This window comes from Sinocyclocheilus anshuiensis, unplaced genomic scaffold (assembly GCF_001515605.1).
Source record: "Sinocyclocheilus anshuiensis isolate Anshui unplaced genomic scaffold, SAMN03320099.WGS_v1.1 scaffold1051, whole genome shotgun sequence".
Lineage (NCBI taxonomy): Eukaryota > Metazoa > Chordata > Actinopteri > Cypriniformes > Cyprinidae > Sinocyclocheilus > Sinocyclocheilus anshuiensis.
In genome coordinates this window covers 209096-234292 of record NW_015546234.1, presented here as the reverse complement: position 1 = coordinate 234292, position 25197 = coordinate 209096, and the positions used below count along the sequence as shown (strand labels likewise).

Sequence of the window (25197 nt, the reverse complement as noted above, 5' to 3'; positions counted from 1 at the left end):
ACTGTCATATTAGCATCAATGCAAAAAAAAAAAATGCGTTGTGTGTGATCGGTCCCTAAATGTACTAAAACCACTCAAAACATTTTATTTTCCCGAACACTTCCTGTGCAAAAGAGACACCACAACTAACCTGAACTGACTGGAGCTCCTCTGTGGATACTCCAGGCTGCTGAGCCTTGATGCACTGAATGGAACTTTGAACTGGATCAGAGTTCCCTTCCTGAGTCCTCTCCTCTTCCAAGATCTTCCTCAGGGCTGGAGTCTTTCCAAACAGCGTCCAAACATCTTGGGAGAGAGCAGTCTGACCCTCTGGAGTACAGCTTGTCTGCAGGACCTCAGACAGTTTCTCAACCTCTAGTAGATTTCCTTCCACTTGTTCTGGAGCCTACCGAGAATCCATCAAGGCAGTTAGTCTCATTACATTAGACGACTGGAGAGGGCTAATGGAGACTATCATCTCCATTGTGGTTTAAAGAAGGCTTTAAATGTAAAAGATATAGCTTATCTGAAGTGAACTAAATCTTAACCGAATTTAAATCAACATTTAAAATATTCAATACTTTGAAAATTACTAATTTGAAAAGGATGAAACTATAACCCTGGTGAGGTGTTAGTAATGAATACATTTCTAAAACGAAGCAAAAATGTAAGTGTAGTGGTACAGTATTTTACATATGAGTATGTATGATTGTGGGTGAATGCTTTTTGTCTGCGTCTTTTACCTTTAAAGCATTTAAGTCATGAGAACTGCCCTCTATCCGGCCCTGTAGAGAGTCCAGACTCTCGTGGCTCTGTTGTATTAACATTGCACACCTCGGCTCCTCATTCATACTCTCACCAAGACCAACACACACATCCTGAACAAAAACATTAACACAATTACATGTAAACAGGACTGTGCAGCAGATAAAGATGTCTGAGAACCTTTTATGGAGTTACATTACATTTACAATTTGTTCAGATATTATTGCAAATTAAACACCTAATATTATATTATATTATATTATAATAGGCAGGGCAAGTAGAAATGAGCTGTTCAAAAATAAATTTCCTTTAGTGATTCAGATCACTATATGACGGAGTGAAATGGAATTTAAATTGCTGTAAACAAACAGTGAATAACTCCGATAACTACTGAAGTAGTTACCAAGAAACTAATTTATTCTAGTTCTCAAAGCTAAAAATGTTCATATTTCAGTTCAGGCCACTTTAAAAATGCACACCCTTTGAGAACAAACAGACCCTTGACAAGAAAACTACCTGCACAGCTGTGAGTTTCTCTTCAAGTGTGATCTGTCTGTTCTCATCCTCAGAAACCTGAAAATCGGCCTTCAGATGCAGTTCACTGGCCCAGATGCAGGCCTGCTCTTGTGTCTGGCCTCCATGTGACTGTTCCTCTGTTTTACCATTAGATTCACACTGCATCTCAGGCGCAGTATCTTCTGTTTTTTTTATCCACGGCTTGATGTGCTTGGGATCTCGGACCATCTGAGGATTTTCAGGTCTGTTGGGGTTCATCGCTTGCTCTCTCTTCTCTGTGACCAGCCCTCTAGCCACGCAGATGCTTTCTTGAAGTTGAGCTCCATCTTCAGCCAGCGCCCGCAGGTTTTCTAGACCTGCAATGCTGGCCAGAAGATTTATCTGCTGCAGTAATGCATCAACCTGCTCTGCCTCTGCTTGCAGCTTCTCCGATAAGCCCTGTCAGTCAAAAGGGTAGGCTTAGCTCATCAAAAAAATTTTTTTAGGTGAACTGATTGAGGATTTAAATTAATTTAAATTCAAGTACAGTATGTGACAGAGCCATTGAGAGAGCCAAATGTAGACCAAAATGGCCAAAACTGAACTTCACTGCATACTGCACAGCAGCATTACATTGCATTACCTCACAGCTGCATTACATTTGACTGTGTTCACAGATTAGTCTTAAAGCATAAACATTCACCTGGACGGTGTTGAGGACCTGTGGGCTTTCAGATGTGGTCAGTGAGGTCAGTGCATTTGTGATAGTTTGAATGGAGGACAGGTGATCTGCAATATCAGACGCCACCTTCCCTTTGGCAGCTTCCAGCTGTCTGAAAACATCACTGGCCTCAGAAAAGAGCTCCTTCACCGCTGCCATCTTCTTCCTCAGCTGGCTCTCAATCACCTTTAAAAACGAACTAGTGAATTTGCTGAAATTTGAAGATTTGTTAAAGAGCTAGGCTGGTTAATACTAACTAATACATGAGGTTTACCTACAGAACACAGCATATCACATCAATTTTGCATACAAATGTCATTACACATTCTCTAGCATTAATCAAATAAAAAAGCATTCTGAAAAGTTGCTGGTGTGTCCGAAAATCACCTGTAGCTCCAGTGGGAACTCACAACTCTGCAGCAGCTCCTGGATCTCTGATGATCTGCGATGGAAATGTTCAATGTTTTCCTCTTGAATCCTGAGCTCATCCTGTGCAAAACAATTATATTTGACACAGATACTGTCAGTTGTGACATCCATAACAAAAAACTGTTTTAATCAAAGAAGTCACCATTTATGTAAGTCTAATATACATAAGAAACTGTTCAAAAGCTTGGGGTTAGTACGTTATATATATATTTAATAGAGGTCTCTAATACTCACTATACCAAGGCTACATTTATTTGATCAACTATATAGTAAAATAAGTAACGTAATTTATTCTTATGATGCCAAAGCTACATTTTCAGCATCATTATTCTAGTCTTCAGTCACATGATCCTTCAGAAATAATTCTAATATCCTGATGTGGTGCTCAAGAAACATGTCTTATTATTATCAATGCTGAAAACAGTTGTGCTGTTTAATAATTTTGTGGAAACCGTGATACATATTTTCCTTTTTCAGGATTCTTTGAATAAGAGAAAGTTCAAAAGAACAAATTATTTTGTAACATTATATATCTCCTTATTTGCTTTTGATCACGTGTCCTTTATTTCAAAGAAAAATCTTACTGACCCCAAACTTTTGAATGGCAGTGTAAATATCACTAACAATATCATATTTCTTTTCCATAAATGTTCACTTAATGACAAGTTACAAGTTATAATGATATATTTTTCTCATTTAACACCCAAAATATTTAACATTGGTCTCCAATTCTAAAATAAGTGTATTTGAAAGTTATGCCTAAAATTATGTCAACTAACAAAGGTTTTACCTCCATGACAGACACGTCCTGCTCTGTCTGAAAGGGGTTTGACTGAGCAAGTGTCATCAGCTTTTGGGCGCTCCAGCCCTCCACTTCTCCAGCCAACAGTAGGAGTTTTTCCCAAAGAGAAAAGCCAGCTTGAAGGTTGTCCAGATGACAGTCTGTCTTCTCAGTCACCTGGAATAGCAGGTTAATTCCAATGCTGTACATTATTTGAGAAAGAGAGTGAGAAATTTTACATTACTGAGGGAACATACATCAAGCCAGCGGTCCATGAGGGAATCAGCCTCACTCTCAAATGGAGTGTCAGCACAGTCTGGGATCCTTCTCATCAGAGACTGCAGCTGCCGACACACAGCTCTGAACTCCTCCACCCCGTCACCAAGACCGCTGAGATCTGACTTTAAACTGGTCACCTGCACACACATACACAAAATATAAATAGGCATGCATTTATTCATTCTCACTCTGACTCCAGTTTTATCTAATGATGTTATATATACATTTTTCAAAATATAAATCTGCAGTGAATATTAAAAATGATCTAAAACGATGCAGTTAATACTGCCATCTGCAGTCCACCAGGAATGGAAGCACTGCACCTAGTATTTTCCAGTAACTTTGTACCTTACTGATCAAGAGCTGCAGGTTGTCTTTGCCCATATAGGAGGCCTGATCACCAATAGTCTGCTCTGCTTTCTGCAAAGTGCTGCCCAAGCGATTTCGGCAGCTCTGAAACTTCTTCAGTAGTTCAGTCAGAGAGACACACTGTTCACGACTGAAATAGAAGCATGAAACGAATGTGTCCATTTTGCAATACGTGCAGAAAAATGGCATTTCACAAAGAGCTTTCATACAATCATGTGTTTGTCGTCACCTCTCTGTGACTGCTCTGTGTGCGTTTTCCAATTGCATCTGCAGCTCGCTGATGCCTGTGTCTGAGGTGCTTGTCTGTGCACAAGTATTTGTCAGATCCTGAATCTCTGAGCATAGTGCAACCAGTTTACTCTCCATGTCTGTCAGGAAGCGTAACCTGAGAAAGAGAGAGACACTGGTGAGACTGAGACAGAGGCATATCGTCTCCTTTATTGTAACCAATTTAGAGGTAGAAAATTCTCAGAAGTCATTCTGACAATTGTTTAACTATCCAAAATGGATCAAATATAGGCGTTACTGTGAGAAAGCACTCATGCATCAATCACAACATTATCTCCATACATGTCTATATATATTGTGGTGAAAGTTTATTCTATTTTATATTGTATATTTCAACTGTTATTTTAATTGACATAACTAGTAACTTGTTTTATTATTTTTGGATAAATTAAAATTTAATTGAATTAAATTAAATATGCTTTAGAAATACTTTATGAAATACTGAAAAAACAGCCCTAATTTTTATTGTATTTTAATTTATATTGCATATTACAATTGTTATTTTAATTACCATAACTAGCACCTTGTTATAATAAATTCAATTAAATCAAAAAGGTTAATTAAAAAAAATTGCAATACACAATATAAAATTAATTAAATGATTTCTAAAGCACATTTAATTTATTGTATGTAAGGCAAGAGGAAAAATAAGCATTCCTGATTTTTTAAAAATGTATATTGCAATTATTATTTTAATAAATATTACTAGCATTTTTGGATTCATTTTATTTAATTTATCCTTGAAAATACTGTATGCAAAACAAAGAAAGAAAAAAAAACAGAAAAGCAGTCCTGTTTTAAAGTCTGCTGACCTGTGCTGTAGTGCAGGAAGTGTGGGCTCCTTCAGCCCATGTTTTTCGAGTGCCGTCAGCACCTCCCTCAGGGCGACCTGCAGGCCCATCCTCTTCCTACCGAACGCTCTGTCCATCTGTTCTCCCTCCACTCTTCCTTTCCCTCCTCTGTCAGACTGCTTCAGCCCTACAGCCAGTCTGGCCTCGACCTCTTCAACACGCAGAGCCAGAGCTGAAACCATCTCATGACAGCTGCCTGGTTTATCATCCAGAGTTATTCTCATACCAGCATCATCCAGCAGTTGGTCTAGCTGAACCGATTCATCCCTGGCCTGCTGAAGGCTTTGCCGGATAGAGACTAAACTGTGATTTGATGCGTTGTGAGCTGCATTGAATTCGGCATTCACCTTCTGGAGATGGGATAGGAGGTTCACGAGGCCCACCAGGGCTGATTCACTCTTTCTCAGACATTGTCTTTGCTGGTCCAAGCATTTTGTGCGGCCGTGGAGCGTTTGCTGCAGAGGAAGATGAGCTTGGAGCTCAATGGGACTCAGATGAGAAGCATCACTAACTGAACCGTCACTCTTAAGCAGAAACAGCTCCTTCTCGATACTTTCATCTAGACGCTGAACATGCAAAGTACATCAGTCCATGTAAGGTACATTACGCAAATATTTAAATGTATGCTTTGAATGAGGAAGCAAATATTTCCTAAAGGTAAAGCTATCAAAAGTCATATTTTCCTAGGAAATTTTGTGTCAGTTGTTCGATTTGCTGATTGTGAGGTGAGAAAAACATTTAGATCTACAAGTACCTGCAAGCATGAAGATGAATTTGGAGGATAATGTACCTTTATTTCTTCATGTAGATTTTTGGGATCAGCAACGGCAAAGTTTCCAATATTCAGAGGTTTCTGACTAATCTGTTTGATATGATCAGAAATCAGTCTGATCTGATTGTCCGCAGACTCCAGCAGCTCTACCGCAGTTTCAAGGGACTTCACCCTGAACAACATATAAAATAACATTATTATTGTGCCACTTACACAGTGTCTACACTGTATGGGACAGCTTGAGGCCGTCTACACTGGACGCGATAAGCAACCATTGCAAATCATTTGAACTTTGTGTTAGTATGTCATAAATAGAGCAAGGCCTCAGTTTACTGTCAGGGATTTGTCATGACGCATCCAGTGTAGACAGCATAAATGATTATAATGGGTTCTATAGTATTTTGTTGCATTGCACCGCGCTGCACAAGTCCGGTGTAGACACAGTGTTATACTTATGGCTAACAGTAGCTCTGCTCCAAAAGCTAGCAAGCTCCCTTGCAACATGGTCATGAAACCTTTGGATCGGCTTTAGAACAACAACAACTCTGCACCACAGAAATAGAACTCCACATGTATGGCCTGAGAATTGATTTCAATAAAGTTGGACATTGGACAAAATAGTTTATATTTATTTACTCTGAACTGTTTCCATAGATACTTTTCAGAAATGAATGAGAAATTATTATAATTAATATTTTTCCTTATCCACAGAGTTTGTCTGCATTCTGGATTGACTACATCTCTCACCTGGCCTGAAAGCACATCTGTTGTTCCTTCCACTGTTGAATAAGCGGAGTTCTCTCCTGCTCCATATTACAGCCATCTTCCATGTGCTGAGAGCTCTGGGAATACTGAAGCTCAAACTCACGCCAAAGAGCCTCTGTCTGGTCCTTAAGAGCCTAAATGAGCACACAGCTATTTGTATATAAAATGCACCCCAAATGCAGGAAAGTGGCGAAGGAGACTGACCAGTAGGTGCTGGAGTTGAATTCTCAGTGAGTCAGCAGAGATACTGGCATTGCTGCCGGGGCTGATGGGAAACTCTGATCCTAGCTGCTGACTGTTGTTAAGCAGCTGCTGCTGGAAGACTGACTGAACAGCACTGTAGCTGGAAGGGGAAAAATTCATATACAAAATTTGTACATAAAATGCTTATAAAGGATAACATTCTAGATTTTAATTTATAAATAACAGAATTTAAATACATATTTATTTCATAAAGTAATCATTATGAGAATTTTAAAAGGTAGCAGCATATAAATTGCATATAGAAAGGTCCTAACATTGATTTTATATTAGATTTTTACATCTTTAGATAGTATTGACAGAGTAGGGAAATATATCCATTTCTTGAAGGTTCAGTAACTTGTATCAAAAGTGTTTACCTGCTTTGAGTTTCCTCTGTGGTAACCTTCTCTTCCTGTGCTGAACAGGGGTTGATGATGGTCCTCTCTGGTATCTGTTTTATCTCCACAATGTTGGTCTGGACAACAGCCTATGAGAGAGAACGACCGCAGCGTTATTACATGTAGGGGTCAAACGACCCCAGAACAAGCCAATACAATGTTCAGCAGCCCTAGACAATCTCAGCAGATTAACTCCTCTGAGCTGTCCATGTGCTTAAGAAGGTCAACAACATCCAATCAGATTCTCATAAGGTTTATCTCTGTGTTTGGTTACAAGCAAACTTGACCATGCCAAGAAAACGTGCCATGTTAACACTGGGCAGATATGGAGCTCACAGATGCTCAAGTACCTGCCAGTGTAAAGTCATGCTGGTGTGAGAGACTGAGAAAGAATAATAAAAAAAAATACTCTTAAAAAAAAAATACTGCATTGATCAAAAAGAATAGTCATGTCACACACACACAGACATGCAGCAAATGATCACGTGTACCTGTGAGTGGTCGAGGCTTAGGTCATCCAGCAGTACAGTCTTTCTCACCAGGACACAGTCCTTGACTGCTCCCCCCCTGCTGTTAACACACACGTGCACGTTTACTTAGTTATGTAAATGACATACAGTACCATAAACATTTATATAAAGCTAACTATAATTACTATATACTAAACCTAACTCTTGAAGACAATGTATTTATGTGAGGTATGTACTGTACACAAGCACAAATACATAAGAGACAACAGTTAGTTTAGACTGTCTATAAGAAAGGCCAGAGTTTGAAAAAGACATGCAATAATATTTAAAATTTGGGGTTGTTAATATTTGTATATGTTTTTTAAAGAAGTCTCTTACGCTCACTAAGACTGCGTTGATCAAAAATACATTAAAACAGTAATATTGTGAAGTATAATTATAATTTTAAATAACTCTTTTCTAATTTCTAATTTAATCATCAGTGTCACATGATCTTTCGGAAATCACTAATATGCTAAAATAATATGCTCATTTGGCGCTCCATAAAAATGATTATTGTCAATACTGAAAAAGTTGTACTTAAAACAGCATTTATTTGAAATAGATTTTTTCTACTATTACACGTTTACTAAATGTTTATTTCTAAAACATATACTGTATCAGAATATATATTATTAATATAATATAACCTAGATATTTTAATTATATAACCTCAATTTCCACTCCGTTTCTTACGTACCCATCCTGGCATGGTGCCAAGTCACTTGTGGAGTCTGTGCGGCACTGAACGGTCTCCAACTTCTTTGTGTCTGTTCTCAGATGGGTGGTGCTAAGAAGAACACCTTTAATTCTTCTCAAGGCTTCCAGATGCACTGAACGCTCAGCTGCTGTGGCACATACCTGAGGTGTAAACCCAAAACAAACTAATTCCAAACTCTTTGACAATAATGATACAATTAAATAAAAATTTGTCTATCACAAAAACTATTTTAAAAATGTACTATAATCATGGTTTGGGGATGAACATCAAAGTTTATGCTAATGGGAGTTAATATCAGTCAGCAAAGGAGTCTTCTTCGTGGCCATTTAGAAAGAGTGCTGAAAATCCCATTACAGGTAATGAGGCTTGCTAACTGGTTGTGACTAGAGAGAAATGCATGCAAAATGTGATATATAGATGAAAGGAAAACAAGTAACCGTCTATATCAACCAGTCTAAACATGCATGCAGTCAATAAATGATCCCAGTTACAACTAAACCAACCCTTGATGATTATGAAATGATAAAACTGAGGTTTAAATAAAAACTACTGAATAAGGGTTAAGAACTTTCAGAGACTTCATGGACAGGAATAAAACTTCATAAACTGAAAGAAAATCCATGTAGTGAGTAAAAGTTACAGGCACTGAGCAAAGAAAAGACTAATTTGGACTTAATGCAGTTATGTTCACATGCAGAGGCATGTAGATTAAGGAATGTGTTAGCTGCACACACACACAATTACACTGCCTAAACAGGACAGGGTGATATGGAAGATCCATCAAAAGATGCTATGATTTAATCATTAATGCTGGGACAAAGTCACATAAGAACCATGGTGGCATTGGTCAATCCAGACTGCCAGCTTATCTACCCAGTATCAGAATATACCAAAGGTTAGTAAACAAAAACAAACTAGATTAGATGCATGCACTGTATCACATTTCAGTAAATATAACTGTATATACATGTACATACTTTTAAATAAAACCTCTGTGCAAACATATTCATGCATAACTCGAGATTTATTAATAATAATAACTACGTCCATACATGTCCACACGTTTTAATTATGCACCGTATGGGCCAACCCCCATTGTATTTTGCCATGTTGAAATGAAGTGACCCAAAACATTAACGCTAACTAAAGAACTAATAGAATGCACCTTTAAAACTTTTCAGGAAAACGTAAATGGCATATAGATACGAGTAATTCACAAGCATTACCTAAACCAATCACAACAATCCAGTCCTGATGGTTTGTGTTTACGACTGTACTGAGCACTGTGAGCAGCATACACTAATGCACAGCTAGAAGGACCATGATCTCTCTCTTACCTCCCACTGGGCCCTGACTGACTGAGAGAGGAGGTCCATGTCTCTGAGCTGGGCATCAGAGCAGAAATCCCCCATTCCCTTCACGGCTTCTAGAAACGTCTCCAACACTGCAGGCCTGAGAATACATGACACCGCCTATAGAACCAAAAAATATCAGAAGTCATTAACAGCTTATGTGTATGTGTTTTGACCAAATGTGTTTTTTTTAATCCATTCTTTGATTGCAAATAATTATTGGATTGAAAACTACACATTTTTAAATGGCCTCACCTGTTTTTTATTGGCTTGTTTTTTAGATTTGTCTCTGGTACTGATAACAGTGATGACATCTTGTATATGTTCATGCAGGTGCTTTTTGGCTTTATCCAGCCTGCTCCTGGCCAAAGCCTGAGCTCTAGCATACACCTCATTCTGTACTGGGACATGGGGAACACCTGGAGCCTCTGATGGCTGTGGAAAGCTGTGACTTTTGGATAGAACCGTTTGTCTTTGGTGTAGGGTCGTCAGGGAGGTCAGAGGTTGCCATTTTGGTGGCTGCTTGATTGGCATCATTTGTTGGGTCACTGTTACCGGTGTATGCAAAGTGCTTGGGCAGGATGCAAGAGTTACAGGCAGAGTTTGTGATGGCTCATGGGGCTGAGGAAAACTGTGACTTTTGGCCAGAACCTTTTGTCTTTGGTGTGGGGTCACCAAGGAGATTCGAGGTTGCCATTTTGGTGGTGAACCAAGATGCTGCTCGCCTGGCATTTTTAGTTGAGTCATGGTAACCGATGTAAGCAATGTGCTTTGGCTGGACATAGTTGAAGATAGAGACTGCAGAGGGTTTGATTGTTCAATGCCACTGGTTTGGCTTGAGTCTACAGAGATAACCTGAAGGTCTGATGATTCAAAGTCCCTGGTTTCGCCTGAATCTACAGATATAACCTGGATAGAGTCTAATGGCCTAAATCCACTGGTTTGGCTTGAGAGAACCTGTAGCTCTGATGGTCTGAAGTCACTGGTTTGGTTTGGGTCTACAGAGATAACCTGCAATGGGTCTAAGGGTCCAAAGCCACTGATTTGGCTTGAGTTTACTGAGGCAGCTTGAAGGTCTGATGGTCCAAAGCTACTGGTTAGGCTAGAGTCTACAGAGATCAGTTGAACTTCAGTCTGGGGTTTCATTTCAACCTTCCTGCCAACAACAGATGACAACAAAGGCTGTTTGAGCTCTGCATGTTGTACTTGGCACATAGCTTTTCTTTGGTCTTTTGGAGATTTATCAAGATTCTGTTGGAGAACCTGGGGCTGTACGCCACTGGTGGCTTCCAACTGAGAAGAATAGAGTTCTTGGCTTTGATGTTCTACTGGGCTCTCTGGAGAAAGTATGCTGCTTTTGGAGAATGTCTGTTTCTGATGGTGTTGAATGGTTCCAATTTGGGATTCAGGCTGAGAATATGCCTTTACGAAAACCTTGGAAGCGGGCTGTGCACCTTTAGGCTGTCCTTCACGCTTCACTCCATGAGAACTGAGCATCTCGGTAACCTCCTAACAGACACACAGAAGGGTGTGAGAAGTTAAAACATCATGATTTTAAGCTTTCCTTAACCGATACTGGCCTGCAATGAAATTCACCTGACAGTGCGAGACAGTCCGTTGCAGTCGGTCTTGTAATGCAGATGTTCTGAGGTAAGGCAGGGAGGAGTTCTTTTGCACCGATGTCACAAGCACCTGCAGGTCCTCACCTTCTGTCACCACCTGTCCTTCCAACTGTAGACCTCTGGAGATCAGTCCCTGCAATGAGAATCACAAGAGATGACAATGTGAAAGCACTGTTTTAATCAACCAAATGAACTCAAGAACTTGATTTTGCTCACTTTAGCCCTGGGATGTGGCCCCCGGTGGCCCCTATGCTGCTTTTCTTTTAGGTGGTTGCAGACCTCTTGGGCTTCTGTGCTCCAGTTTTCAAGCTCAGCCAGCCTGCCCTCGAGCAGAGGTGTTGCTTTTTGGAGTCTCTCACACACCTGATCCACCCGGGTCAAAGTCTCAAATGTCTGCCAAGAAACATGTCCACAGATTTGTTCAGTTCCTAGTCAAATCAATTATTCTCATTAGAGACACAGAGTGTTTAGAGCGTTGGTTGACACTCCTACATAGATGGTAGTACTGCACCTTAACTCTGTTTGCCACCTGTCATAAAATACAAAAAACAAAAACAAACAAAAAAATCTTGATGCAATATGTAACTACTACTGCGCACGAAATAATTTAGAAGTGCCGATCAACAGTTGTTTTTGTACACTTTTGTAAAGTTATTTTTACAATGTCTATCTCCGTCTCTCAACACACCTTTTTTGTTAAAACACAAAATAAAAGTTAAAGACGAATTTGACTGACAGCATCATTTATTTTTGTCACATTATTCATACAATTTCTGTAGACTTTGCAATAAAATTGTTACTGTGAATTCTTTTAGCCACGATAATTGTTCAGTAAAAATATGATTTTGTGACATATTTGTTCAAATATGAACAAATCAGTCTGATGAACCAGTTCATTGGAAAGGACTGACTCAAAAGAGTGATTTATTCACTCACAGACTCGATGACTCATGAAGATTATTTAAAATTGTATTTGTGTGTTCCACTGGATAAATGAGGACAAGTAAAAAAAAAAATTCATTTTTGGGTGAACTGTCTCTTACTGTAAATACATATATGTATAACCTAAAAGGAATATTGCCTGACCTCTGGAAGAGTTTGTCTGAGTTTCTGTAGAGTTTCTTCTTTGCAGTCTGGAGATGGAGACAAAGAGTTCAAATTGAACGCTGACATCTTCTTAATTATGCCCTGAGTGAAAAAAAAGACAAGCATAAACAACCTTGACAAGAAAGTGGAAAAAAGAAAATGATTGTGAGAAACAGTCAAGACAAAGTAAAAAAAAAAAAGAAGAAAACAAACATCAAGAAAGACAAATAAATGAGGAAATATCTAGTATAACAATACGAACAGTATGAAGCACTACAGCTAGGACAGAAAGATCAGAATACCTGGAGTTTCTTTCTGTAAATGCGTAGAGGTCCAGATGACACCTCCACAGTCTCTCCAAGCACCCAGCTGGCTTCCTGCATCAGAGACTGAGCAGCTTGGACACCCAGGACCGCAGCGATGGGCGGAGGGGCCACTGCCTGAAAACATGCCATTTACAAAAAAATAAGCTCTTTATTGTTAAACAAGAACATCTTTTTTTTTAACAACATCTTTTTATCAACAATCACAATCTTTTCAAGGGTGTAGAATGTTAAAAGACAAAGAACAAGAGCAAGCACATGCTTTGATGAACAGTAAGCACAAATGATGAAACAGAATGCTCCTGTGGTTTTGAAACACAATGGGCCAAAGTACCAGCTTGTCAGTGTATTACTCAAAGAAAGTGAAAAATAGTAGTAACGATCCACCAACAAGTTATGCAACTTAAAGAGAGAATCAGAAAAGGCTGGGTCTTGGCAGGGTTAAAGGCAAAACTCTTTATTCAATCCAGTAGAACAAGTTTAAATTGAAACATAAGTTCAAAATAAACTCTTTCCCACACCTGCTTGAGAATGAACTGAGTAAATTCACCGGCAATAAATATTTCTTACCGGCTATGAAACTTTTTTTTGCATTATTTCTGTCCTTGACAATGGGATATATTTAGCTTTTTCCTTGAATATTTTGTGAGAAACACCTGCATCATGTTTTCTGTTGCCAATACAAAAATATTGGGTTCTCAGTCAAAATATATACTGAAATTGGTGGTTTAATATGAAAAATATTACATGTGAGAGATGTCAGTTTTATAACAGGCACCTTCGATACTTGAATGGAATAATTTCCACTGAAAATGTTTGTCAAAATTCAAATTGTAAGAGATGCTGCTTGTGCTTTTGTCTCTTTGTTTTAAATCACTCAGATTGGCATTCAAACTGACTTAAAGTAATAAGGAGCAGTTTCTTTTAAAGTTACTAGAAATTGCTTTATTTCTTCAACAAAGACAACTTTTACTTGTATTTTGGCATTAGGTAAGTGTTCATTTTGGACCCTGCTGAAAACTAGAGTGGTCTGTCTTTACAAGACTCACAAACTTGGTCCTTTTTATAAAGTCAGCCCACTGTATGTTCAGTTTGCGGAGCTCTTCAGTCAGAGAGTGGCTGGTGGAGGCATCACTCATATCAATGAGAAAGTTTCCCGCCTCATTCAGCTGGGCTTGACGTGATCTCCACTCATTCAAGTTGGAGGAAAAATGCTTGTGCTGCATTATAAAAGAGATCACAAGACAAATGGCAAATTAACCTCTGATAAAAAGCAACCACATTCAAACATTATGCCCTAACCTAAGAGAAATGACATTAATACATTTTAAGTGCAGCCTAGGTGTTCAAACACTTTTTTTGGGCACTGTATACTTTGTATCCTGTTTTTAATGGCAAATGCTTTACAGTACCTCCTGCCCGTGTGCCTCTGATTGTCCCTCCTGGCCCAGCCAGACCTGTAATAGATACAGGCAGTCTTTGTAGGACACCCATGCAGCCAGCACACGCTCCATGGTGGATCTTGCTGCTTCTGCAGCTTCTGTACTGACTCCCGTCTCACTATCGGCCTCCTTTACCTGCCCGTTTACCACAGGCGAGTCGTCGGCTGGAAAAGAATCAGAGGATAGAGGATAAATCAGGCATAAGTTACAGGAAAAAGCACTAGCTTTCATAAAAAACCATATATAACAGAACAGCCAACAATATAGACTTACCCAGAGCTGCTTTGTTGGTATAACTGACTGCTGTGTCCTTCAGCTTATGAAGTGCTTCCTTCAACATCCACACCAGGCCTTGCTTGTCAACAGTGTCCTAAATGGCATATAATCATTGTTTACGAATTTTTTTTTTTTAAGCTTTTATGTTTCTTGAAAAATGTTGTCACTAACAAGTGGTTAAATGGGACTACAGAACTACAGAAGTTGTCGGACATTAAACGTCATCACTTCATCTACTCACCAGTCCGTTTTTATAGCCTTGTTGTGTTTATACTTATACTCTTGCAAAAAAAACAAAAAAACTCAAACTTTCTATTTTGTTGATTTTAAATTAATTTTTAAATTAATTAATAACATTTTGAAGTTGAAGTTATGCAACTGTGATGTACACTACCGGTCAAAAGTTTGGGATCAGAACGATTTTTAATGTTTTTTTTACAGGAGTTTCTTATGCTCATCAAGGCTGCATTTATTTGATCAAAAATACAGGAAAAAATATGATATTGTGAAATATTATTATGATGTAAAATAATGTTTTTGTATTTTAATATACATTAAAATCGAATTTATTCCTGTGATGCAAAGCTGAATTTTCAGCATCATTACTCCAGTAATCATGCTGAATCACACGATCCTTCAGAAATCATTCTAATATGCTGATTTATTATCAGTGCTGGAAACTGCTGTGCTGCTTAATATTTTTTTGGAACCTGTGATACTTTTTTTTCAGGATTCTTTGATGAATAAAAAGTTAAAAAGAAGAGCATTTATTTTAAATAGAAGTCTTTTCTAACAATATACACTACCGTTCAAAAGGTTGTGGTCAGTACAGTTTTAAAGGATATTAAAATAGAAACCATTATTTTATATTGTAATAACATTTTGCAAGATTACTGTTTGTTTGTTTTTTTTATCAAATAAATGCAGCCTTGATGAGCATAATATATTAATATATATATTAAATATATATATATTAAAAAACATTACAAGTCTTACTGATCCCAAACCTTTGACCGGTAGTGTAGTTCGTTTAATGCCTACAAACAGCTTTTTACTTCTAGTGATTGTACTGTATTTAGGCCTCAAAATTCACAAAAGTTTTGTTCATTTGTAAATATTATCATGATGAACAAGAATGATTTTTGTTGGTCACAGAGTTTATTTTTTGCAATAATCCAAGATTTTTGTAGGTCACAGTTTATTTTTTGTAATAAAACAAAAGCCAACTAAAAAAATCCTAACGGCTTTCTGCCGAGGAAACCAGTGTGATGTTAATTTCAGGGTTGGCCTACAAAAGTATGTAATCTCTGCAATGCTTTATTGTTTTAAGCATGTTTAGATATGGCTTCACTACTGTATGCCTTCACTAAACGCAGAATGGTCAACAAATAGTTAAAAAGGCAAGCAAAGTTGTCATGTAGCTGTAGTCCTCATGTATCAACTTGCTAGCAGTTAACATTTTCAAAATTCACTTTTGAGGGCTGACTGCATGTAATTTATGTTGAAGAACAAACTTTAAAAGTCTTGAAGTAATGTTTTACAACAGACTTTATTTTACACAAATCAAAACTTAAAACTGCTATTCTAAAAAACATTTGAAATTTCTGAAGGAAACTTATGGCAAATTATTAGCCATTAGCAATGACTGCTCTATAGGGCCACATACATGCCAATCCTGTTGCAGAGAGTGCACAGACTCTTGGGAGCCGTAAGGTCCTCTCCACAGGCTCAGCTTAGACTTCAGACGTCCCAGCAGGTCATAAACATGGTGCATCTGCTCTCTGTATTGTAGCTTGATGCTGTGGTACTTGGCTGTCACTCTGGCACTGGTAAAACTATCAAAGAGAATGAGGAACATTAGCAAGAAACCTGGGTATCAAGAAGAGGACAAGATTAAGAGAAACTGAGGGATGGTGCTGCTGAAAAGACCATCTTATGGCGCTTTTCCACTGCGTGGTACGACTCAGCTTGGCTCGGTTTGCTTTTCCATTGCAGTTTAGTACCGCTTCAAAGTGGGTGGGATTATAGACTGATTGTTATAGTTGCCACCTTGTCTACTGACCACGATACAGCCATTTCTTTTTTCAAGTTGCGTGTGACGGTCATTTAAAGCAAGTCGTTTAAAAAAGTTGTGTGAATAAATTATACTGCGGTGGCTGTTGCTGACTATTTAAATCTAGCGTGTTTGGTGTCTCGTGTCGCAAATCCAATGACGCTGGTAATGGCAATTCTCTCTGACCAATCAATGATCTGCAGTGTTTACACGTCACATTTTAGTATTGGTACAGCTCGCTTGGAACCTCAACCAAGGTGGTACTAATAAAGTACCAGGTACTAGGTACTATACACAGTGGAAACCCCCCCAAAAGTGAGCCGTACCGAGCCGTATCCAGCAGTGGAATAGCGTTATTAGATCAGCAAACTGTGCTGGTTTGGAGCTGATCAAGCATCCAGTGTTCTAAACACTACAGACGCTGGTCATTACAGCAGGAAGCACTGAACAGATTTTGTTTTCCAACCGTCTCTTGATCTCCTCCAGCTTCTCGATTGGCACTTGAAGACAGCCATCATCATCTGTGTTACGGTAGTGATGAAGGGTGTTCAAGTGCTGGCTTAAGTCCTCAACCAAGACCTGAGAAAGCAGGAAGAATAAACATAGACATACACATAATTCAGAAATACACAGTGAAGCATGATAATACCCGTTTACACACTGACCTTCAGCTGTTCTTGCTTGTGTCTGGCATCTCTGGCAGCAAGTGCATGATCTTCTGTGCTCCCGCTGTCTTCAGACAGCACAGCTTCCATATGCTGGAGCCACTGGCCCAGTGTGTTCAGAGGGGCTGGCAAACCAACATCAAGCTCTGTTCTGTACTCTTGCAACTGCGGAGAAGAAAGTGTGCAAAATAATCTAAGATTTTTTTTGCCATTTAATTATTTGAATATTACTTATATTACTGATCCCATCATAAAAAAGATACATTTTTTTCACACAAATTTTTATGTCAGAAAGAAAAATATTTCTTTAAGAATATATATGAAATATATAAGAATATTATATTTATTTTTAATTAAATGTTACAGAATTGTAAATAATTGAATATTTATTTGAATTCAACTTATTATTTATATTTGTGACCCTGGACCACAAAACCAGTCATAAGGGTCAATTTTTTGAAATTGAGATGTATACATAATCTGAAAGCTGAATAAATAAGCTTCCCATTGATGTATGGTTTGTTATGATAGGACAATATTTGGCTGAGATACAACTATTTGAAAATCTGGAATCTGAGGGTGCAAAAAAATCTAAATATTTAGAAAATTGCCTTTAAAGTTGTCCAAATGAAATTCTTAGCAATGCATATTACTAATCAAAACTTACGTTTTGATACATTTACGGTAAGAAATGTACAAAATATCTTCATGGAACATGATCTTTACTTAATATCCTAATGATTTTGGATACGATACGATAATTTTGACCCATACAATGTTTTTTTGGCTATTGCTAAAAATATACCCCAGCAACTTAAGACTGGTTTTGTGGTCCAGGGTCACATTTATATTTATGCATTTAGCTGATGCTTTTATCCAAAATGATTTACAATGGAGCAACATAAGCATTATTTATGATTTTACATTCAGCATACCTGATATCTTTCTTCAGAGCCAACAATATTTATAGTACACAATGCCAAGTTTATTAGAAAGCTAGACTACTGTAGGTTGTTTATTTAATTTATTTAGGGTTTTAATTTATTCTAATGTAATTTTAATTTCTAGGTGAATTATTTATTTAGGTTGTTATGCTTATTATATTTATCTTATTTATAGCAAAGAATATTTGGATGTTATACTGCTATAAGTTTGTTTCTGCGTTTATTATGTTTGCACAAAATAAGAGTCTGAAAATGTATTGATATATGGTTTTTCCATGACAGCTATAAATTCATAAACACTTTTGCTGTAAAGAACGATATTGGTGATTTGTTCAGAATTTCCAGTCCATTCCCAAGACTATCAGAACTGTCGAATTCGTATTTCTGTGTAATTCTGTATTTGGTGACATATTTAATCAGCAGAATTCACCCTCTCCTCCATGGTGTCCCAGGATTTTCTCAATGCCATCTGCTCCTCACTTGGTTTAGCGCAGCGTCTCATTGCGCTGAGAACTGTAATAACTGGACATCGCTGGTCATAATAAGTCCCCACAAAGTTCTGAAATGCCTTGGATAAAAACAGACACAAATTCAGGGCTTGTCATAAAGTGTGTGTTGTACATTAGGAAGTAATGATTTACCATTTTACATTCAGCATACCTGATACCTCTCTGCATATCCATTCCCCTCTGTGGAATTCCATGCCTCCAATAACTCCTGATAGGCTCGCTCTAGCCAGCATTTCATCTCTCTGGCTTTCTGACTGGGTGAAGCCTGAGGGCAGGGCAGGAAACATAGAACTGAATTAAAGATTGATTGTCAAATCAGAAAACATGCTAAAACAAGTAAAGGCTGATTCTGGAATGATATTTTGACAGAGGAAAACTGTGGAGGAATTCAGAAGCGCTCTGGGACGTCTGTACCTGGTGGAGTGGGGAGGCCAGCACAGCAGGAGTGAAGTATGTAGGGAGGTTGACAGGAGAAAGGCATGTGGGAAAGAGTAGAGATTGAAGCTGCATCCAACCAGGAGGGGGCAACAGAGAGTAGGAGGAAGTGAAGTTGGAGGGCAGGAAAGGGGGTTAGAAAGAATAAAGAAAGGCAGACCAGCAAAAGCACAGATGCAGATGGGAGATTCAGTTGGAGGTGGTCTTACCTTAAAATCGTCATCAGCTACGGGCAGATCGTTGGAGTACTGCAGGAACTGAGCAATGTATGTCATGATAGACTTCTCATCAGGGTTACTGACATCAATGTCTGAGAGGAAAGAGAATTTAAATGTACATAAACCGTCAATAATCTTAAAGCACACTAGATTGTACACTAGGACCAGGGGTTTTCAAACTTTTTGATGCCCAGGGCCCCAAAACATGATCCCTTTGCAAAGTAACTTGTTACTAAAATACAAAGGCTCCTGTATATTTTCATGTATAAAAACTTGATTATATTGTATGAAAAATATAAAAAATATTCTATAGACATATTTAAACAGGCTTTTATACTGTCATTATAATTAGTGATTTATCATATCATATTATTATTATTATATTAATATATTATAAATATCTGGGAAATATTTACTATTTATGTAGTATTGACTATTTACGTATTTTCCACCCACTATTAGAGCAGTGGTTCTCAACCTTTTTGACCCACATTTTCACAACATTTTCCACAAAAATATTTGTAGGCCCCATAACTACTCCAGTTGTTCATAATTTACTGGAAAATAACTATTTTGTATTCGCAATTTCTACCCAATAAAATATTTTAGCTTGGTAAGAAAAATGACTACAGTAGTAACTACAAACATTTAGAAAAATGTATATTTATGATAAAAATTCTTGTAGTTTTACAAATGTACTAATATACGTGGCTTTTCCATAAGTGACTTCTTTTCTAAAAATCACATTTTTAAAATTAGGCTACTTTATAAATCCAGGTTTTTCATATTAAAACAAGAAATATCTTGTCTTGTAGTCGTTTTGTCTTATTTTAAATTATGTTATGCAACCTTGGATGTTTGCTGAGGCCCAACTGGTTGAGAACCACTGTATTAGAAAAATAAAGAAATAAATGGCTAAATACAAATAAATAAATATATTGTTTTTATTTGTTTGTTAAAAAATAGCACTATGAATAGATCATTTTAATGGATAATGCTGCTAAAAGCCATTACCTTCTGGCTCGAGCAGTCTGGGAATTCTGAGCTCCTTCTCAGCGAGGTGAAATGCCCTCTCCAAGTTTTCCCGGTGGCTGCTGGTCTGGACTTGAGAGAGGTCCACCAGATCAGGTCTAAGAGAGCAGAGGATGGCCAGAAACACCTCACCACTCCTCCAGCTGGACTTAAAGTCCCTCACACTGGCTGAGCAACCAACTCTTGAGAAAGAAAACAATCATTTTAGAGGAACGATTAAACAGACTAAACAGTTTGATTAAACATTCACAGTGCATGAAAGCATAAGCTAGATGAAGCTCACTTCTGGCACTGGTCCCGAACCCACAGGAGCAAAGCCTTCTTAGCAGACAGACGGAAGCGGGTGCGGAGCGGTGATGCTCCTCGAGGAACAGGACTACTGCGTGGAGATCCAGGAACAGAATCTAGACTGGACAGAGAATCCAGGGAGGATGAACGGGATCCGTAAGAGAGAGTGTTGGCTAGCTCCTCTATCTGTAGTAATGAGAAGTGAGCATGTTTAATACATAGAAGGCATATATATATATATATATATATACATACATACAGCACTGTGCAAAAGCCTTAGGCCATTAGTATTTTCACCAACAAAAAAATAAGTTCAAGCCAGTTATTTTTATATCTTTTGCTGTAGTGTAAATGAGTAGTAAAACGCGGGTGATGACGGCATAAATGACTGGTCATATTCAAGCATATGGCACTCGCATTGAACAAAGTTTACAAAGAGTGACTGGTTTGTCCACGCTTCTTTTTTTGTTCATCGCTGTTGTTGTAATGTATTTAAAATTTTGAACAGTAGTGTATATAATGGCATACATTTTGGCATATTTTCACCCTTAAACCAAAAGCCTTATATGACTAAACAGAACCACTGAACTCATTCAACCCATGTTCCCTGACATAAAAATATCTTCTGTAATGCATAATACTATATGCTTCTTATGTGCATTACTATTTTGATATTCTTTTCTCTTCTGGAAGAAATAAGAGTCTCACATCTCAAAAAGTACAGGCCCACTCTGAGCTAAAATGCTAAAGGTCTTGAAGTAAACAATGAAGAAAAAAAACCAGCTCAAGGCAAAGAAAGATGCAAGTATATATGATATTCTAGTTTTTGTAAAGACACATAGTGTTTTCATTGTTATACTCACGTGACAGTGCAGAATGATGGTCCATATCAGGCCCAGAATGATGGAAGGTTTCCCCTCTATGATGTCTGGGATGTTTATGTTCACCAGCTTGATCTGAGAACATAAACAGTTGTTTATCTCATTTGTATATAAATGTTAATGTCCTAACAAATGGAAAATAATCATCAGTCTTGTAAGAATCACAAAACTCTTACCGATTTATTCTTCAAGAAGTTCAAAGCAGTCTCAATGTTGCCTCTCTGCTGAAACACACCATGACCCCGCTCGCGCTTCTACAGAGAAACAAATACACTCTATTGTATTCACTATAAATAAATACTTTCTTGGTTGAATCTCAGTGTGATATTCAGCACTCACCATGCGTTGGCCACTCATCACCTCCAGCAGGTCAAGCAGTCGAGTCCCATCTCGAAGATCTGAGAACAGATCCTGGACAACAGTTGGATGGCTCCTCTGAAACACACATTATTATTTTATCTGAAAGTTTTAAAGGTGTTCACAGGGCAATACATGGAGCATTCCTAATGTCAAGCTCTGGTGGCAGAAGTACCAATAAACAGAGAATTACACTAAGCATGTATTAAAACAAAAAAATAGTAAAAAGAAATATTTTAATATATTAATATAAATTATTAATATTAACCCTAAAGCCAACTGTATCATATCTAAATGCATGGCTAAAATATCTAAATTATCAACGATCAAAATTTTGCTGGAAAAAAAAAATCAATCTACACACAATCTACTACATGCCTTCTGTCATCTAATTGATAGTTTATACTTTTTTAGTCATATAATAAATATCAGTATTTGCATCAAATTACATATTTTTGGTCAGTTTGAGCCTCTGAATAAAATTAAGCATTTTTTTCCTAGTTTATATGAGTATAACCTCTGTATTTTTCTATATGAACCATAAAAGCCTGATGTATCATAAATGATAGTCAAAAAAATTGTCTAAATGTTAAATAAACTGTTTCATAAAAAAAGAAATACAATTTAATACACCTTAATACAATTTATTTTATGCATCTTATATTTATATACAATTTAATTGCAAATGGTGGGTATTTGAAACATAATTAATTCAGTATGACTGTTCTTTTTATATATATTGTGTGTTTTGTTTTTTTTACTTATAAATGCAAAAGCAAATTGACTGACAACAGTGGTGATGCACAAAAGACCTTTGGAATATTTACTACAGTCTTCTTTTACAGTAGACCGATGTGACGCTCGCTCGAAATATAATTTCACCAACAACAACAAAAAAAAAAGTAGTTTGGAATTTAGTGTTGATATTTTGTGATATTCGAGTAGTAGTTCATGCATCAAAGAGTTAATCTGATGTAAAAGGATGCAACACTCTAGCTATACAGAGACTGCTCTGCAGATCACTGGAGCTCTACACAGGTTATCACTTGCAGGTTTAAGAGCGCTTGTGTTTAAAACGCGGCCAAGTGGTGGTGGACGGGATAAATGGCTCATGTTACAGGCTGCTGAAGTGTGCTGCTGCTGGCGGGGAACTATAAATAAATCAAGCTCCTTGCCATATGCAATGCTTAAAGGCAGACGGAGCAGAACAGACCTTCCTTGCTGACCAGTGAGTCAGCGATTCAGCTACAGCCTCAGTTTGACTCTTAACCTTTTAGACTACATAGTCAGACTACATAGTCATAGTATGAGTTGTTCTTGGGTTTACCTTGGAGAGCTGTGCATTGATCCAGTTTGTGAATGTCCTCTTCTGAATCTGCTCCTGTTCCACTGTTAATAAAATAATATTACATCAGATAGGATTTATTCCTGGACCAAAATCACAGTTAAAGAAAACTGTATGTATGTGTAGGAAACCGTATGAGCATATTGGCACAACTAGAATACATCCATGCAAAAGTATGTAGACATCTTGCCAGAGAACAACTTTGGGGCTTTCTGGTTTATAGCACATCAAAAACACAGCATGTCTTCATTCATAACTATTTATAAGCAGAGAACATTGCATGACCACTGGAAACCTGGCTCGACTTACCGATCTCTGAGCCGCCAACGGCCTCCACCTCAAACAAGGTTTTGAGAGACATATTGCTTCATTTCTGTATGAAATTTTCTCTCATTTAGTGTTTCCATGAACACCAATGCAGACACTCAGTCGGCTTAACCAGCATCCCATCACTGTTGTATTTAATTTAAACTTCTTCCCATGCTATAAAAGGTAGACTGGGCTTTTCCCTCAATAGGAGATGTTCATTTAGCTTCATGGGACAGGATCCAACAGGCCGAGTCAGTAATTTATCTTGACAGTGCCCATAAGACACTGGACATCCTGTTTGCACAGCCACAAATGCACTTAACTGCTGTACAATGATGTTCCCTCATGACATACAGCAATATACATAAACAATGGGGTTAAAAAAAACTGAAAGTTTCAGGATTTTAAATAGGGATGCACGATATATCGGCCACCATATCGGTATCGGCCGATAAATGCTCATTTTTTCTGTTATCGGTATCGGCCCGATAAGAAAATTTGGCCGATATCTTAAAGCCGATAAATAATGCATTATTTCCTTCAGAGACACTTCAGATGCACGCTGTTCATTTGCAGCCTTTTGTGCAATTGTACATTGTAATATTGTGTTTATTTGATGTATATCTGATTTATCTCATATAGAATGCGTTTGGTTAAGTTAAAAGAGCGCTTCAGTTTACCGGTGATCATCTTTAGCTCAGCGCACGCAGCTCAAACAGCAGTGCACAACATTAATAACTATGATTGGAAATGTCGTGTATATAACATTCTAATGAGAACATTATTATAATAAAACGTTGTGAATTCTTTGGGTTTAGTTGCTGTGTTTCAGCGCGTTGTTATGGGAAGAGCGCATCCACAACAGGATCACACATTCTGACTATAGCACGCAATAACTGCGTCATTTTGTACATATATAAGTTGTAATATTATGTTTATGTTGTATTAATATTAATCTCAGGATGCATTTCCTTGAGTTAAATAAGCTGCCAGAAAAACACTTCAGTTTACCGTGTTCATTCAGCTCTTCAGCTTCAGCACGCGCAGCTCAAACGGCTGCTATTTAAAACAGTGGTATTAATTTGTTACTTTTTCAAAATCATTGATACATTATTAATAATAACAACCACTTGTATTTTTCTCTTATTATTTTCATCAACAATATGGTTTAGTAATTAAAATCATTTAATTATTGTCTGTGCAGAGGCTATTCCGTTTTATTGATCTATGGCGCATTCATTTTGATTCTTTACACGTGTAATGATGTCCAGTGACTTGTTTGCATTATTTATGCATTATTTTATTTATTTGTAAGACTTTTTTATGACTAAATATGGTAATGGGAGAATAAAATTATTTTTAAAACATACACCGTTCAAACTAGGCTGCTTATGTTGAAGTGTTTGGGATGTGGCTTTTAACGATGAGACCTTTTTTGTAATCAGGCTCTCAAAAAGTATATAAAAAATTTGGATATAGATTTATCGGCCAACATATCGGTTATCGGCTTTCAAAAATAAAGAATTATCAGTTATCGGTATCGGCCAAAATGTTCATATCGGTGCATCCCTAAAAAATACAGTAAAACCAGTAATGTTGTGAAGTATTACAATTTAAAATAACTGTAAAAATGTAATTTATTGCCGTGATCAAATCTGAATTTTCAGCATCATTACTCCAGTCTTCAGTGTCACA

General features: G+C 37.5%; 1 protein-coding gene across 1 annotated transcript in view; it reads right to left on the bottom strand.

Annotated features, from left to right (window-relative positions):
- The window catches only part of LOC107701452 (nesprin-2-like), an 84146-nt gene extending 60592 nt beyond the window's left edge, over positions 1–23554 (bottom strand). The window contains exons 1-39 of the mRNA XM_016503455.1: positions 23503–23554; positions 23176–23243; positions 21831–21926; positions 21668–21745; positions 21474–21566; positions 20606–20796; positions 20305–20504; positions 19282–19382; positions 19052–19141; positions 18789–18902; positions 18559–18696; positions 17185–17349; positions 16986–17098; positions 16133–16301; positions 14464–14560; positions 14161–14354; positions 13798–13968; positions 12728–12865; positions 12426–12527; positions 11556–11732; positions 11314–11472; positions 9973–11226; positions 9703–9837; positions 8345–8505; positions 7627–7705; positions 7115–7224; positions 6699–6837; positions 6477–6628; positions 5748–5901; positions 4919–5523; positions 4048–4203; positions 3798–3948; positions 3428–3586; positions 3180–3347; positions 2348–2449; positions 1943–2146; positions 1261–1698; positions 723–857; positions 131–385 (exon numbers count right to left, since the gene is read on the bottom strand). Of these exons, the coding sequence (XP_016358941.1) occupies positions 131–385; positions 723–857; positions 1261–1698; positions 1943–2146; positions 2348–2449; positions 3180–3347; positions 3428–3586; positions 3798–3948; positions 4048–4203; positions 4919–5523; positions 5748–5901; positions 6477–6628; positions 6699–6837; positions 7115–7224; positions 7627–7705; positions 8345–8505; positions 9703–9837; positions 9973–11226; positions 11314–11472; positions 11556–11732; positions 12426–12527; positions 12728–12865; positions 13798–13968; positions 14161–14354; positions 14464–14560; positions 16133–16301; positions 16986–17098; positions 17185–17349; positions 18559–18696; positions 18789–18902; positions 19052–19141; positions 19282–19382; positions 20305–20504; positions 20606–20796; positions 21474–21566; positions 21668–21745; positions 21831–21926; positions 23176–23243; positions 23503–23554 (7263 nt within the window). The remainder of the gene's footprint in view (positions 1–130; positions 386–722; positions 858–1260; positions 1699–1942; positions 2147–2347; positions 2450–3179; positions 3348–3427; positions 3587–3797; positions 3949–4047; positions 4204–4918; positions 5524–5747; positions 5902–6476; positions 6629–6698; positions 6838–7114; positions 7225–7626; positions 7706–8344; positions 8506–9702; positions 9838–9972; positions 11227–11313; positions 11473–11555; positions 11733–12425; positions 12528–12727; positions 12866–13797; positions 13969–14160; positions 14355–14463; positions 14561–16132; positions 16302–16985; positions 17099–17184; positions 17350–18558; positions 18697–18788; positions 18903–19051; positions 19142–19281; positions 19383–20304; positions 20505–20605; positions 20797–21473; positions 21567–21667; positions 21746–21830; positions 21927–23175; positions 23244–23502) is intronic.
- Positions 23555–25197: the final 1643 nt, after the last annotated feature.